Source organism: Ptychodera flava, assembly GCF_041260155.1.
Source record: "Ptychodera flava strain L36383 chromosome 3 unlocalized genomic scaffold, AS_Pfla_20210202 Scaffold_26__1_contigs__length_13983176_pilon, whole genome shotgun sequence".
Taxonomy (NCBI): domain Eukaryota; kingdom Metazoa; phylum Hemichordata; class Enteropneusta; family Ptychoderidae; genus Ptychodera; species Ptychodera flava.
In genome coordinates, this window is record NW_027248280.1 from 13176484 (window position 1) to 13194373 (window position 17890).

The 17890-nt window shown below is 38.9% G+C and overlaps 1 protein-coding gene and 1 long non-coding RNA gene across 2 annotated transcripts; one reads left to right on the forward strand and one right to left on the reverse strand.

Annotated features, from left to right (window-relative positions):
• Positions 1-3001: 3001 nt before the first annotated feature.
• On the reverse strand, positions 3002-6839 carry LOC139125850 (uncharacterized). Its single transcript, XM_070691946.1, has 3 exons — positions 6486-6839; positions 5016-5192; positions 3002-4517 (listed from the first exon to the last, which is right to left on the reverse strand). Exons 1-3 carry the CDS (start codon positions 6691-6693, stop codon positions 4345-4347), a joined length of 558 nt encoding a protein of 185 aa, XP_070548047.1. The 5' UTR covers positions 6694-6839; the 3' UTR covers positions 3002-4344.
• A 3376-nt stretch (positions 6840-10215) lies between these two features.
• On the forward strand, positions 10216-17121 carry LOC139125809 (uncharacterized). Its single transcript, XR_011550359.1, has 3 exons — positions 10216-10563; positions 14577-14753; positions 15548-17121. It is a non-coding gene; the product is annotated as an uncharacterized lncRNA (long non-coding RNA).
• The last annotated feature ends 769 nt before the right edge of the window (positions 17122-17890 follow it).

Here is a 17890-nt window from a genome sequence, read left to right on the forward strand (position 1 = left end):
CCTAGTTTTATAAAGTATTACTTGCCTCCATAAAGTTAACATAGGCATGGAAACAAACCGTGATGATGCAGTAGGAGTTGAATGTCCTTTTCAGGGCCTCAGAAATACATTTTATGTACGGCCGAACTATCTGTCTTATATTTCCTTTGCGAACAAAGTCTTTGCGTGTTTCTGAAATGTCTCTTTCGGTTGACTGAGCCGATTGAACGTTCATGATGGAGCCCCATATTTCTCGAGAGCCTGCGTGATGTGTTGCTTGTCTTCAATCTACACAATCAGTGTCATCTGTAATAACCCGACTCTGTGCGATGAAAGAGTTGTGCTGTTAAAAGGGAGATTAGACGTGAAATTCCAATACTAATCTGTATTTATTTTGAGATTTATGGAGTGTCGTGCCGAGGAGTTAACTGACCATCTGGATACTTTTGACCCCGAAATTAAATTCACAACTGAAGGTAAAGAAAAAAGGTCGCTCGCTTTCTTTGAGACCGTATCCAAAACTCGGACATTCAACTCTTAACGGCGTAATGGTTTGTTTCAAACCTACTCAAACACTACGATAGTTACTAGTTGTACCTAAGGACAAAACTGCCAAGAAAGACATCAATAGTCTTATTTACATGATTCCGTGTCAGGTTTAGGCCAATCGGGGCCCTGCACGCAATTTCTTATCGGTGGAAAGGAGAGATCTCTAAAAAATCTAGATTTCCTGATCACCAACACAACATATCAACATTGGATCACCAGACCACTTTGTCATTGTAGACTTGAAAACTGCGCAAATTCTTGATAGGAAAGGGTATTGGGAGAATTCTATATCTATCTATCTATATAATATATGAAATACATTGACGTATGAAAAGTGACCCATGCGGGACTCGAACCCATATCCCCGAATGCATTTCGGATGCTCTACCAGCTGAGCTAATAGACCAGTTGGCTCAATGTGGGCGGTCCTGTCCCTTAGTAGCGCAACTGTTCATTCTGTTGTGCGTGGATGGTGAGTAGGACAGCTAAACTCATCACCTAACCTTTCAGCCTAAGGATCCACTACTGGATTCAAAGGGTCTCGCGCACAAGTCACCAGCTTAAACATATATATATATATATATATATATATATATATATATATATATATATATATATATATATATATATATATATATATATATATATATATATATATATATATATATATATATAATAGGGAGTGTATAAATTAACTAAAGTCTATGACCCGATTTTGACGTCACGTGTAAGAAAGGTCACAGCATTGAGATCGGGTTATTCTCAGCTGATAAAGGTTGTAGTTCTGCCTAACACGTGTCCCATTACCATACTGCTTTTCAATCTGTGTACATAGTTCTGCTGTAGCTGTGATGTACTTTTGTCTAATATTTTCTGATTTTTCTCGATGCAGGTTACGCTAGAGCTGCCCGTGGTCTTATGTTGACTGCAGTCATCGTTGCAGGGATATCATGGATACTTGTAATGGTAGCACTGGTTGTAAAAGTCACTGCGAAGACCAGTAACGCTTTCCTTAAATGTTTGACACCACGCTTCTGGACGATCAAGGATTAATCTTCGGTGCAACAGGTGCGCAATATATCTTTGTCTTCGTTAATATATATTTGTAAAATGAGCAAATGCAATCGCTAACAGAAACAAAATATATAACAATAGCAGTGCAATGTCTGACTGCGTTGGTACACGAAGAATATGTGATGTTTAATATGAATATTTATATGAATGATTTATATATTTATATGAATATTTAATGCAGCACTTGTTAAACTATGCTGAGAGAGAGAGAGAGAGAGAGAGAGAGAGAGAGAGCGAGAGAGAGAGAGAGGGGGGGAGAGAGAGCGAGAGAGAGAGAGAGAGAGAGAGAGAGAGAGAGAGAGAGAGAGAGAGAGAGGGAGAGCCGTTTATATGGTATTTTAATATTTTGTGATATTTTTGTAGCGTTGCTGGTCCTGATTGGAACGACCGTGTATGCAGCCGAAACGAACAAAGAGTACGCTCACAGTAATTGTGTCTGTCATTCATTCGGCTATTCCATCATCCTTGGGTGGATCTCCATTCCTCTTGGTGTTACTGCCGCGACTACGCTGGTCTACTTCTTTCGCGCCAGTGGTCAAAGTGATGGCGACTAGAGTTCCGAATCTGCAATAGTGGTAATAATTTGTAGGACTATCAATTAGTGAAGACAGAAATTCATACGTAGTAAATTTTTGTATAAGTGCGCTGAATACAAGGAATCAGAAATTTTCTTATTTAAAACAAAATCCGCTATCGAAGTCATCTATCGATTCGGGATGCCGATATGGGTCGTAAACATATGTCATAAGTCTACCATAGGAATGCACGAAGTCCGTCCCAGGGTAGCGGTGGGGTAGTAGTGTCTTGGTCTCAAGACAAAAATCTTCTTGCTATATGGTTTAATTTATTTTAATACGTTTGACTATGATATATATTACCAATAAAGATTTATATCACCAACCTTTCTTTACAGCTTTGATGTCTTTGTCTTATGTTAGCACTGGTTTTGTAACGAATTCTTTTTTCGTATTTATCCTTGTTACTAGTTTGATTGCCTAATTCACCAAAGCAAGCAAAGGTAGTAATTTAGTCTATTATCTGATGAGTTTGAGTGCCTAATTTGCCAAAGTAAGCAAGGGTAAATTACTAATCTATGGACGCTGTCACCAGATTATCACCGGATTAACTTTCACAAAGTGAACAACGAACGCACCAGCAAGGTATAACTTTCAGTTACACTAAATTACTACCTTGCTTGCTTTGGCGAATTAGGCAATCAAACTAGTAAAGATAATAGGACGCAACACAGTGACAAAACTTCGCTCAAGATTGTCAAATGACAAATACGTTGCACGGCGAAGGAGAAAAAGAAATCGTTACAAAACCAGTGCTAACATAAGACAAAGACACCAAAGCTGCAAAGAAAGGTTGGTAGTATAAATCTTTATTGGCAATATATCATAGTCAAACGTATTGAAATAAATTAAACTATAGCAAGATGAACCTTGTCCTGAGGCCAATGCCTTTGACTTCCTGAGGTCCAAAAATGTTACACTCTGTTTAAGGCAAACTTCAGAAGATACTTACACTGTCATCTAGAATATAACTGTGCGCAAGTCTGAAAAGGACTCTGTATTATGTTTTCAGTTGTGGTAATTTTCGGGTTTTTGCTCCATGCTTGGTCGTTCGTTGTGCCATAAACTAACTCTATAATTGCCATATTTTGAGCTAAATAGGTCTAAAAATCGTGGTGTACGTAGGAGAAGACCTCATTGCACGTGGACTCGTAATTAAAAACATTACAAAGCTGCGACAATGAAAACATATGGTAATAGGAGTCGTCAATACCTCATACAAAAACATTATCGTTACCACTCTGTGGTGGTCATCTTGCTCGCATATATGTAGACATTTTTGTTGCCGACTGTTTATTTCATAAAAAATATCTCTTCCTGACATAAATAGGAGTAAGCACAAATACCTGATGATAGCCCTGGCTGTACTCGGCATGAACAGATGTCAGGAATTTACAGCAAAATACGCTCTTCAGGTAATTCAAAAAGAACAGTCTATTTAAACAGCAGCGACAGTATAACATCGCAACATTTTTTTCCTTTCTTGGTGTAGAGCATACAAGTCAGTGAATAACATGACCGAGACCATATTGAACGAGCAAAACAATTATGGTCCTTTTATGTGTCAATTACAAAAGGACTGTTTCCACTTCAAATACAAATGAAACTAATTTACCATTTAAACACAAGCATAAACGAACATTTAGGATTACGTAATTACATCGCCAAACAGTGAAATGTAAAGAATGTTGAATAGTTCTCTACCAAAGTACAAGACGTTCTTAAGAATAAATATAAAAAAAAATGCGAAGTATCTTCTACTTTTCTTAATTTACATTTAATCTGTCACAAATCAGTTTTACAGAGTTTTCGTACGGCTCCATATACACACTGACTGTATATTAATTTTGCTCTACCTTTGATGGTGAATATAAAAATTGCAGCCTGTGCCTCATCTAATCCATGGATCATTGTTACTGTTGCCATGACAAGGAATCAAGAACAACTTTACTGTTTCTGACTTCACACACTATATGGAAGCATTAATGAGTTTAAACTCGGGTACAGGAAATTACGGATACACAAACGAAGCAAAATATCAAAAATGCGGGGTAAATGAAGTACATTCAAAGCTATAGAAAGTCTCTGTTTTTTTCGAAGTAACACAGTGACACATTTAAAGACTTGTCCATCTTCTTTTCGCAACTGCTGCATTCAAGTATAGCAACTACGTAGACCCTGGGCTGTTTGCATCGGTTATGGTTGGGAAGCAGAAGGTAAGCATAGACCCGGAAATGATACCAATACCAATGGAAATCCAAGCAAGAATGATTGAGTATCCGAAAACATATCCATCGAATTTGGCGCGGATAACGGTCGTTCCTGCAAACACCAGTAAAACTGCATGAGAAAAATAAAGTTGTGAGTGGGTTAGGTATCTCTTCTTTTTTGACTTGCTTAGTCTACCTCTATTTGTCAGTGTGTTTGTCTGTGTCTTTGTTTTTATGTTTGTTTGTCTATCACTTTGTTTGTCTGTTTATCTGCCTGTATCTGTCCCAGACCCCGACTGCTTGCCTGTCTATCTCTCTATATTGTGTTTTTTTATTGTGTTTATCTGTGTCTGTCTGCCTATACGTGCCCCCTCTGCCTGTCTGTCTTTCTGCCTCTCTCTCTCTCTCTCTCTCTCTCTCTCTCTCTCTCTCTCTCTCTCTCTCTCTCAATCTCTCTCTCTCAGGCATAATATATCGGTACATTTAAGTGTATCATAGCATGACACACTCATCCAAATTATCCCAATTGCGATCCCCATAGTGAAAATTAAGAGCTGGCCGTAGGACAAATCCAGCGAAAGAAAAAATAAACATGTAATTCCTATTAAACAGTGATACGTATATATACCTGTGGCAAAGAAGGCCATTCCGTTGACTTTCCAGTGGAATCTGTTGATGGTTTTACAGAAAGAGAGGCGTGGATGTCCGCTACGCTTCTCATACAAGGCTAACAGTGTTAGTATCCATGTTATGCTAGCGATTAAAATAGCTGACAGCATACATCCACGGGCGATCCAGATGCCGTCTGCAAAAGGTAAAGGAATTAATTAAAACGAATTTTCTGCTGTCTTGTTTAGTGTGAAATAAAGTGATAAGCTATAGATATATAATAAATAATTCCTAATAAACTTTATAAAAAGATGTGTTAAAATTAGGCTCGAGGTCAAAACTTCTTAGCTAAACCCATAAAGATTAAAATAAGTGTTTCAATGAACAAGGAAAGTTCGTATAATTTTTATGTGGCGACGACCACTCCTCACGCAGTATGACTTATGACACACTCTCACGTACATACTCGCGACCGTACAGCTCACACAAACTTAATCATCGCGATGGGATAATATCTGTAATATAGAAAAATGCCAAACGATAAATTCATTTATTTTCTGTCAGCAGATTGCACGGGACATATTTGGTATAGATACCGCAGACATGTAATGTTAGTAATGTAATTCCGAATGTTGGCATACTATTTTCATTAATCTAACACAATGCACACCTTTTATGAAATCGAGCTATGCGATATACCCCTCTGGGCAGGGGCTGGAGTGTTTTTCCCAGTGGCCTCGGTTTTACTTCAAATTCACAGTGGCCACAGGAGGGCGCTAGACTTATGAAAAGGGTCTATAAAGGCGTATAATTGTGTAAACATTGACCTATACTCTTACAAAGTAGTTTGAATCCGAAGAGAAAACTTACCCATTATAGGCAATGTTGTCACTAGAAATGGAATTATTACAAACAAAGAGAACCTATAAAAGTAGTGTCAACTTTACATTTTTTTTAATTTTATTAGTATTGCACTATTAGAACAATTGCCTGTCGCTTTGCCATACCTGTGTTGTTAGTATTTGTCCCCTGTATGCCGCAAGCTTCGACCTGAGTACGTACCACTCATCTCTCCTATTAACAATGTGAATCTTGGCAATCAATTATTGTTCTTGAAACCCAAGTTTCGTGAATTGAACACTCAGGCCATTGTAAAGTTTGCTTCTTGCCGCAAAAGGCGAATTTTTTATTGCACGGAATACCCATTTATACCAATCAAATTTGCAACTTGTCGAGTTTTGAAACGCTACTGAGCGATAGACCTTTGTACCTCTCGCTTTACCCGTATAATAAAATGTGTTTTACAATGCCTTCATTTCTGTAGTTTATTACGGTGACCGTGGAGGTTGATTTATTTCGAACTAACAGATAAGGGCAAAGTCCACTTCGTTAATTTTGGTCTTCAACAAAATCGATTCCCTGTTTCTCTCCTGTTGCCTTCTTTTTTGCTGTTCGTAGAGCCTGTACTAAAGGTGACAGTGTCATTTACCTTTAAATTTGGCGTATTCTTCTGGCAGCGACGTCGTACACGCGGTTGTGCCGGCTAAAGTAGAACAGAACCGCCATAGACCGATGAAAGTTTTCCCGTCGGGAGCCGATGTCAGTTCCACCCAGTAGTCGGTTGCAGTACTTACTATGTACAAGATGATCGCAATGGCTGCCACCGCTACGCTGACCGCGGGAAATGGAAGAGACATCGAGTGGATGGACCGATGTTTCGCCGTCTCTATAGTAGAAAATGGATAGCTACGTCGTCATCCACGGCCAAATATGCACGAGGGATATTCCGAATAGGTTACAATATAAGAGAGGTTTAGTTACACGTCTGACTACGTCTTATCACTAAGCGTGACGTCTTTGTCACGTGATAACCAGCGGACGTCGCGTACTTGTGGCACAGATGCTCGCAACATAAAACAACACTTACACGTTGTATGTGAAATACGGTATGTTTGGGATTTTCTGAACGTTTTCTGTGAGATCGGGCAAGCAAGCTCGTAAAGTGCCATTGTAAAATAGCAAATATCTTTGATATGAGAATATTTTGAAGATCTTGCACTAGTACAAGAAGTACTCCCTATCGTTTTCCAACATGAATTGAATGTTGCAGTCTTATTACCCTGTATATCACACTCCTCGACAAAGATTTCTGTAAACTTTAGAAATAACACTATAGAAGAAAAACGAGTCGTCAAATTGAAGACGGTATGAAAATTAAGAACATTCGTCACGTAAGGAAACAAAGTTCTCATGTAAAAAATTACAGGAATTTCGCATTTTTTCTGACAAAAAAGCATCAAAATCATCGAGAACTCACAACTTAAACGAAATGTCCAACGTTAGTACGAATTCACGTGTTGTTGTCAGACGTATTCGTGATTACGTGTAACTAGCCTTCTCTAAAAGCTTTACAAAGAGACAATACAAAATTCACAATAGATTTCAAGATTCTGGTTGCGGGGGTTGGGGTGGAGGGGGATAAATAGGAACCATTTTCGGAATAGTAGGTAATACAGGAACTAAAAAATGTAGGGCGTGATTTAAGAATCGACTGTGATAAGAAAATTATTTTTATCAAAGACACTGATGTAGAATTTTAAAGGGATATAGTCGTCGGAACTGCGCCTGTGCGAGTTTCTTATTTACGAACAATGGATTTTGTGCACGGTATCAAAATTCACCTCATCACCATAGCTGCAACATTTAAATTATACGATGATAGATTATGACGGACATGTTTTAACTGTCATCAATCACCATTGTGCCTTTAAACATTGTTGCCATGGGTCGTATGGGTCCCATACGACCTTTGAGCGTAATTCCGACGACTGTGTCCCTTTAAGGAATCGAGGATGCGATTGATGCTTATTTTGCTTTTTTTATTGTGAACATCCTGACGCTAACTAATCAACCCCAATTAAAGGTATACAGTCACCTGTAATCTAAATATGCCCATATATGGTCAAAGAGGCGTTCCTTGGTATTGAAAATGTCCATGTGAGGGCGCTGTTTTTAAAAAGCGGCCACCCGCTTAAACTCTGTGATTGGTTAGATTTCCTCTTCCCATGGTACCTGTGGCAAAATTCGAACAGGTGACAGTATACCTTTCAATTGTTCTACTCCGGAATAACGAAAAGGACGCACGGCGTTCTGCTGGAGGATCACATGATGCCAGTACAAACAAACCCAAGTGTACAAACGCGTGTAAAAATGCACGCATTTCTATGCGAGTTTGTGTACGTGTTGTTTGTACCGTGGTCGGTTCGAATTCCGGGTTTAGTCTATTAAATTTCATGTAATAGGCTGGTCACAAGCAACAGAGCTCTCGTGACATTGAAATAGAAGAATGGCAATATAAGCATTGCATGCATATTTATTTGCAATGTGCGGAATGGGAAAGCAGGTTCGTTGAAGACAGTCACGAGTCTCAGACACGAAGGTTATTATCTGTAATTAACACATGAGGTTTTACGTTGAAAACTTAGTAGCGACAAACAGAACATCTGATTCTGAACTCCCTAAAACCGATTTCTCTAAAAAATAGCCTCTGATCCGTCAAACGGAAAAATAGTGGCAAAAACAACGATAGACATCTTGCTACAAAGATTGTGGCTTCAATTTTCTCTGATTAGTCCGTAAGTAATTACGGGAAATAAGCCGATTGTCCCTTTTAAGTAATACGTGATTGGTCCGCTCAGGGATTTTGCATAACGTTTAACAGCTACAAACAATGTAAATAACATACGGGAAATATATAGAGTCACTGTGACATAACATGCAGATGCAGTCCGTCCGATGGAAATTAGGTCTTGACTTATTCACTTATAATTGGTTAGAGATTAAACGAAACCATAAAGACGATCCTTTGACATTATTTTATACATAACACACCGATGCATCGCATTGCGACCCAGCTGAGGAGAATAATAAGACTCTTGTGTATTTTGTTTTGGTTTTGGGGATTTGGCCGAGCGGTTTTTTTCTGTGGATTCTCCGCTCGGTGATTAGATAGGCTACCGTACGTTATAAGTTTCGAACCCGATTGAAAGTACCGTAATAGACTATAAATCGATATTATTGTAAACAAGTGCAGCTCAATGTTGCACGTTGTCCTCTAGATATCTGAAAATCAGTTTAGCGATGTATTCATGGCTTTGAACCTGTCTCTCTATAAGGGTTGGGATTTAGCTAAGTGGTTTTGATTGACAAGGCTGTCTTCGTTAGGTGACTATGTGTGCCCAAGATTGTAAGTCCGAATCCGACTGGAGTTAGGGGCAACATCAAAAGTTCAATATAATAAATCTAACTTGATTGCTTAAGTTTTGCCTCAGACCCCCCCCCCCACCCCCACCCCTTCTAACTTAACTGACCTAAAATTGAAAAACATTGCGGACTCATACCCTGTACTAATTCTTTCAAACGGCGCACCAATGTACCATTGAATTAAATAAAAATTGAAAACCATTATAAAGTAACAAAAATAAGGGTGACTGGATTGGTTTTAGCATACGAAAAAGCAGCCTTGAAATCGTAAAATTTGCCAAAAAGACGTTAAATCGTTTTGACTGCACAGAAATTAATTTGGCCAAAAACCCCGCACCCCCAAACTTAAGCGATTAAGTTTTTTTTTCAAACATCGATCTTTTGACGTTGCCTCTTAATGGTAAGGTGTTAAATTGTGACGAAAGGTGATGACTATATTACCTGAAATGTAAATGGTATAGATATTGCAACTCGTTGGCGGGAAAGTGTGGGTCTGTTTTATCAATGACAAAGACTAAAATCTTGCTTCAATTTCTTGGTAACGTTGCCACCCCACATTTCGCAGAAATACGGAAGAAGGCGGCGAGGTCACGGTCTCATTAATATGCAAATTTCATACCGTTTTGCCGCAGGCCTCCGCCAAGCAGTTTGTGTGAAATCTTTCAATGCCTTTGCCCCCAATACAAAACATGTACTTAGTCTATTAAAATCACCGGGGGAGGGCGATATAGCGAGGCAATATGGCTGGGGCAAACCAATGGACAAAGCAATCATTTTCATGTTTTTGGTTTTTATTTGCCAAGACTTTAAAATATTTCAAGTGTTAACTGAAAAAATGTTTAATGGATGGTTCGAAGAATTTCAACGATGTTATGACTGTATCGATTATTTGACCCCTCTGTTAGCGCAGAGTGTGCTCTACCTGTTTAAGATTGGATCGGCCCTCAATCTACATTGGTCCCATGATTCATTTCCCATGACGCGTTCACCTGATCTTTCTTGATCACCCTCAACGCGAGTCAACTTTATGAATTTTGCGATATTAAGAAGACGGTTCATTTTTAAGAGAGAGAAAGCTGGGTACAAAACAATCGTGATATTAACGATGTCTCTCGTGGGACCCTTCATCGGCGTCGTCTTTGCGGCAGTGACAATTATTTTATGCATCACGAGTACAGCGTCAGACTACTGGGTGGTGGACAGCTCGCAGTTTGGCGGGAAATCGTACTACGGTTTGTGGCGGGCCTGTGCGAGTGTATCTGGAATTAGCATCTGCGCAACGATACCAGAAGCTAATCTCAAAGGTATTATAGATTTAGTCAATACATAAATGGCGACAGCCAATTATAAGTGATGGGTTGTGAAAGTTTAAACGAACGAAAAGGTTACTTTCGCTTTATTATGATACAGTCTACTTATGAGACAGAACGATCACGACACTGAGGAATCGGAGGAATAAAATTATCCTCCCGGTCTGGGGCGGATTTGCAGTTGCAATGAAGTTATCAACCCAAATGCGATTGTTTTCACGCCCAACACTGAAAATAGCCAGTCTATGCAGATGCAGGAGAAATATTTCCTAGTCTATATAAATTCTAGTTTTGCATTAAGGTGATATGATTCAGCTACTTATAGGCATCGCGTCGCGACGACAAGAAGTGACGAAGACTGAAAACGTACTTGAATTTCTAGATAACATTGCTACCCCACATTTCGCAGAATTACCGAACGCGAGGTGTTATTCACATGCAAATTTCATTCGGTTTTACCTCCGATCTACTCCAGGCAGTTACAATTTAACTTTAAGTTAGAATGACCGAATCAATTATTTGATCCCTCTATTGCGGCAGAGTGTGATATACCTGTATCAAGATTGGCTCAGCCCTCAATCTATATTGGTCCTACGATTCCTTCAAAAGACGCGTTCTGCTGACTTTACAATCAATAGTCCTGCGTACCGTACCGTGTTGTGTGTTTCCGGCGTTACTTGGAAGCACCTCCCATCACAGTCCTGTTGACTCTCATTGAAAATCCGGCGGACGCGGCCCCAATTCCGACCGCGCACGAAAAAATGCTTTAAGGATTTTAGGCCGAAATCAACTCGATTACGCTCTATGCTTACCCGACAGAATAATTCAATCGCTCATAGACTGCAAAAATGTGTTCTCGCGACGTCCCAAACCGTTAGTTTACCAGCGATAAAACGGTCAAGGGTCCAGTGGCCGGCCAATAGCAAGATATGACCGGCCACTGGACCAATGATATCGCTGGTTAACTAACGGTTTGGGATGTCATGAGACTATTTTTTCAGTCTGTGAGCGATTGAGTTATTCGCAGGTAGGCATAGAGCGGAATCGAGTTGATTTCGGCCGATAACAGTTTTAAAGAAAAATCGTGCGCAGTGTAAATGAGAGTTAGCAGGGCTGTGGATGGGAAGCCGTATAACGCCAGGAACACACAGCACAGTACGCAGGGCTATACAGTCACTAGAAACTTGAACGCGAGTCAACTTTGTGAATTTTGCGCTAGTTAAAGAACAGTTTATTATTAAGAGACGGTGAAGTTAGCTACGAAACCATTGTGATATCAACAAAACTCTCGTGGGACCTTTCATCAGCGTCGACTTTGCGACAGAACAAGTATCTCGTGCATCACGAGTACAACAAGCGACAGACTAATGTGGTGGAGAACTCGCAGCTCGGAGGGAAATCGTACTACAGTGGGTCTGTGGGAGTGTATCTGGAATTAGTTTAAGGGTGTCATTATTAGCATTTGTTTAAAGCGGCCTGAAGCTTACATCAAAAGCACGACATCATAGCTTTGATAAATTCACACCAGCCGATAAATAAATGGTGACAGCTATTTTATAATTTCTGAAAGGCGGACATTTTACGAACGAAAAACAACTTTTACTTTCTTTTTGTGCCAGCAGCTCGCGAGGCAGAACGATCAAGACAGCAATCGCCGGATTAATTGTCTTTCGAATCTGGTGTAAATTTTAGCAGTTTCGAAGTTTTTTCAGGCCCAATACTGAAAATAGCAAGTCCATACAGATGCAGGAGAAATACTTCCTACTAGAGTCATTATAAAATCTAGTTTTGTATTGAGGTATAGTTCGCGCCTCGAAAATGACACCCTAAAACTTCTTAACAGAACTTCACTCAGACAAACTTAAAATCATTCTCCTTCAAAAACAAACGATAAAAATCAGGGGTCACCGTGAAAATTTTGTTACAAGAGGAATAAATTTCCCGATAATAAAGGATATTTGACATAAAAGTGCCTGATGGTTATTTGAAAATGATTTACAGCCCACACCACGTTTGAATATGCTTCGAAAAAGCTACCACGCTATATCTCATAAATAGGTATTTATTGATAAAGTGAAAGTCTTTAAGGTGTGCCGTTCCAGGAACCCTTTGCTAAGCGAAAGTGCAGTCAACACTGACATTAAAGCATTTGAAAAAATGTAGTCCGGTTGAAGTTGTATCTTTAAGATAGCGTAGTTGCTTTTTTGATTTGTGAAGAGCTTTCTAGTAAGGCCAACGCCAAAATTTGGATGTCAAGAAACATTATATTTCCTATTGAATTTTTCTGGTGTCGATCATTTCAGAGCAACTCTTCTGTCGTCGCAGAGGAAATGTTACTTTTGTGAATGACGATGAAAATTGTCTTACCAGTTGCGTATTGAGATGTCGATTCCATATAAATGACCGCTCATTCCTTTTCACTTTCACTTTAGTTTAGCTGAGTCATCGTCAAAATTTGATAAGAGGAAAGTTAAGTCTAATAGTTCTACCGTTACATCAGTCTCACTGTTGACTTATAGACGCATACCCAAGCAACTTTATGTTACTTGGTTTCTTTTTAATCGCACATCAACGATACAAACTTAACATTAATGTACTATAATTTTCATAAATGACTTTATTTGACATAGCCACCGACTTGGACCAAGTCTAGTTTACGTAGTACGTGAACTCGAACATTTTATTTGGGTGAGCTTTAGTGTGCAAATTATTTGGCGGCATTTTACATTTTTACATCCTGCCGTTCAGATTTCAAAGGGTCACGTAGGTCCAGGTCCGCCCCTGCCTGGCGCAAGGTGGTGACAAGACGACAATTTTTCCCAACGTTGACGTTGTATTCAATCTCCATTTTCTGAATGACCTGTCGACTGTGTTGGGCATTAACTGGGCCAACCTAAACCGTTCACATACAAAATGTAGGCCTCGTTTTAAATTAGTGTCGGCTCTTAACCCACTCTTCAGATTGTTGGGCCGGCAAGGAACCAAGCACAGTGCATTCAAATTGTTTCTGTTTATTTTTAAGGTAGAACGCACCTCGGGGACAGACATTCGGACTCTCAAACTTTTACAATTCTCTTCTGATATACCACATGTGGGGGTTCATTGTAAAGCTCTTGGTCAAAGAAAACTTTTCACCGGCTTAGATTTTCGAAATTCGAAAATTTTTTTTTTCTCCATAGAGTTAACACAGGGATGGCGGCCATTTTGAATTTCTAATATCGGGAAATCTTGGTTAATTTGTTTCTCTAGTATCAAAATTTGCACGGTGACCCCTATTTTTATTCTTGATTTTAAAAGAGAATGATTGAAAGATTCCTTGAGGAAAGTTAGAGCAAAAGTTTAAGTATTTCACTTTCGAGGTGCATACTACCTTAAGGTAGTTTGAACCTCCAAAATAACGGACTCAATACTTTTACTCGAACTTTCCTTCAGCAAACGTTGAGCCATTGTCTTTCAAAAATCAGGCGTCACAGTGCAGATTTCCGCACAAGAGAAAATTTACGAATATTTACCGATATTTGAAAGTCACATTGCTATGCACAGGGGAAGATCGTTAATGTACTGGACGGGTTCCTTGGGTTGTTTACGCAACGTGTTGACCACTCACGTCCGTCCATACATGGCCAAATTTTGGAATAATCCTATATATCACGCATAACCTGTTCTGTTTGCAAAATATACATTGTTCTCCTCCTCCCAAAATCATGTACAAACACTTGTCAGTGTTATCAGCACAGTACGCATGTGTGCAATACCTAATGTTGAAAACCGAATACTTGATTAGTCGAACTTACTATTGCTTCTTCAAAAAACATTAAAACAATGCCTTGTATTGGCAAGGCTAATGTTTTTTTCAACACAATTTGTAATTAGGGAAAATATGAACTTGAAGATCATGTCGTTGGTTTCTAAACCCAAAATATTCAGTGTTTTGTACTCGTAAGTGTTCGTAATCTCAATCTTTGTTCAAATCCTGTCTCGATATCTTACTTTTTCCCTTTATGCAGACTACATGAAGGCTGCCCGTGGTCTTATGGTGACGGCCATTGTTGTCGCTGGCATTTCATGGATACTCGCTCTACTGGCACTGATTGAAATGCGTACTGGCGTGCGCCATCTCGCCTTCTTCAGGGATATCAAAAGGTTCTTTTGGATAATCAATGGTATGATCTTCTCTGCTACAGGTATGACATGCGGCTACTATTTTTTTCAAGTTTATGGCATTTGTTTGTTTTGTGCAACGTTGTCATCCCATGGACGTTACTAATTGACTCTGTCATATATGCATAATAACAATTGTCACGGTAATAGATTGATGATGGAAAATATTATACACACAATGTACCTCTCTGATATCACTTTCAGAAGTAAAAAGAAAGAAAAAAAAATCATAATATTTCCGACTAAAAATATGCATCATCTTGAAGAGCTTATTTTATATAACCACCTTCTATCGCATTAGAATACATATTGCATATTCAAATAGCGGGAAAATTGCAAGTAAAGCAAAGTCAAATTTAAATGCAAGGTAAATCTTGGTTTCTCTTCAGATAGTCACATAACATATACAGTGAAGCGAGAATCACAGCTAGTGCATGTCATTATTAATTAACTTTTTAAAGCAATGTATATATTGCGTTGGCACAAGAAAGACGCATTTCTTATATTAACATACTTTTGGAGAGAGAGACAGAGAGAGAGAGAGAGAGAGAGAGAGAGAGAGGAGAGGAGAGAGAGAGAGAAGAGAGAGAGAGAGTGAGACAGACCGACAGACAGACAGACAATTCATTACAATCTGAACGTACTTATAGAGTTGCTTGTGTTCATCGGTCAGACTGTATATGGGTTAGAAAAGAATGATGTCTTCAGTAAACTACAGGGTAAACAAAGTATTTATTATTCGTGGATATTGCATTATTCTCGGCTGGATTTCCATTGCTGGAGAGTCTTTTAATGTCTACTAGTATCTCTTATTTAGGATTGTTGGTGATGGCAGCAACGACTTGGTATGGTGTTGGCACAGGAAATTTGTACAAGGACGACCCAGATACCAACTATTCCTTCGGGTATTCCATCATCCTTGGTTGGGTTTGCTGCCCTTTGATGATCATTGCTGGTATCGCGATCGCGCTCGGGTTCCGTCAGATTCCCGAAGACCTATACAGTCGTACCTAAGGGTGTGCACGCAATCAAGGTGTACTCTGCATGTAAACAACATTAAGGAAAAGCCGATCCTTTTACGCTATATATGATTTAAGAATTTAGCTGTCAAATTTAACACAAAGGTGGCGATGCACTTAACCAACACAACTTTTCAAAAATGACATGATAACCCCCTTGAACCGTACTTTAAAAAGCATAGAATCTTAAGATCTAATTTTTATAGCCATAGTTTACTCGATGGATTCAGGGGTACATATTGAGAAAGAAAAACCCCAACGTCGGTATTACTGGAAAAAATCGACGTAAAAATCTTGACACTATTCAATGAAGTTTAACATATCATTCGAAACTAGAGTATTTGTAGAAAAAATTGACAACTTTGTTTTGCGTTATCTATTCTTAGAGTTAAATAACTGACACTCAAAAAAGTGATTAAAATTATGACATGAAAAAAATTAACGACTCTTATTCAAAATGTGATAACTTTATTGCCAAACAAAAATGTTGTTTTTCGTAATATAATTTTAGAAATATGACCCGGTGAGAACGGAGGAAATTTAATTTTTTGCAATGTTAAAAACAAGAGGAAAATAGAAGCCAGGATATCAGGTGATTTGCATACATTTGCATAACTGTACATTTCTTTCGCACCCAAAGTACGAATGCTTGTCACGCTAATATTCTAATCTTTGGGTAACACAGTAATGAACCGTGGTTAAGTCTCTGCAAAAAAGGTGATTTTGAGCAAAATACGAAGTGTTATGTGCAACGCCACCTTAAAGCGAGGGTGTTGTCAGAACCGCTCAAACTTCGACAAGGACGTCCCAATACGATCAATGTAAACACTGTACTGTACAGGTACTTTGGCGATTGATGAAAGTCAAAACATATGCTTGTCATACTGTGCATTGTAAAATATAAATGTTGTTTCTATGTTGACGTGATGCATCGATATATCATGTATGAAATACACTGTTTGTTAACAAAATAGTCGCGCAGGCGCAGTTTTGAAGACCTCCCTTTAAGTGATGCTCTATGTACAATCACAGTCCCTCTATCCACAGCGACTGTGATACCAGTGAAAAAAAGTCATGCTTATTCACCCATTGGACTAAGCACTGAATAAATATGATTTATCCTAAATACCATTATTTGGTGTTTATCCAGTCATAGGACTGACAATGAACGAAGACATCCAATATCAATACAACATCCCGTGTTTATTTTCCCTTGTACTTAGATTTGAACGAAACGGAAATATGACGAAAATGGTAATAGAAGCAGTCCTTTATGATATTGTTCCTTGTGATTTTTTGTATTGTATTCTACATAGTTTTATAGGATATTTCTTAGTAATATAGTCTTCATTAAAATCTGTCTGATTTTGCACACGGTGTTGTATCTTTTGATATATTAGCGAAGCATGATATTACAGTCTTTCACTGATCGGATTACCTTTCCAAAGAAAATATAAGCAGCGACCAATATTCTCGTACTGCAGATTTCCCCTCATAGGTATCTTCGATGTGAGCACTGTCCGCGTCAAAATTTATGCATTATTTAAAATCGCATAATTTTAAAACAACGGCAAGATTATCAATGCTTACTGATTGGTCGAGCTTTTGGTCAAGCTCGTTTATCTATCACTGACACACCCTCAACTCCTTGTTTCAAACCACAGAAGGTTGGCCGGTCCAGGGACGTTCAATCAGCGTTTACAAAGTCAGGCTTCAAGGCCAGGGCGGGTATAAATAGTAACTGCCCCCGCTGGAGTTAGTTCATGCACAGCGTATAAATAGCATGAATAGCTAGCTGCCCCGTTGGAGTTATTCATGCAAATCGTTGCTTGGTAGAGTCACAATCGAACGCTCCGTAAAAACCATGCCAAATTGTCACAGGCGAAGAAACTTAGGCGCCTATGCATATCTACCTAACTATGTCGAGTGATTGAATGTATCGATAGAATTTTATGATTTGAGCATAAATAAAGCTGATTTTGATCAATTACGGTATTTCTCTTGTCTTCAACTATCGTGGCAAGCGGCCATAACAAAGTGTGTGCAAGCTGTCAATCGAAAAAGCACGCGATACAGGTGTGAATCGGTAAACGTTTGCGATGTCAACATGTTATATGGTGGCACATCATTGTAATTCAGAT

Excerpts from the sequence above, each read along its gene's own strand:
- LOC139125850 (XM_070691946.1), bottom strand. The coding sequence starts at position 6,693 with ATGTCTCTTCCATTTCCCGCGGTCAGCGTAGCGGTGGCAGCCATTGCG. Across the intron at positions 5,193-6,485 it reads AGAATACGCCAAATTTAAAG|ACGGCATCTGGATCGCCCGT; the intron begins GTAAATGACACT and ends TACCTTTTGCAG. Across the intron at positions 4,518-5,015 it reads AATGGCCTTCTTTGCCACAG|TTTTACTGGTGTTTGCAGGA; the intron begins GTATATATACGT and ends TTTCTCATGCAG.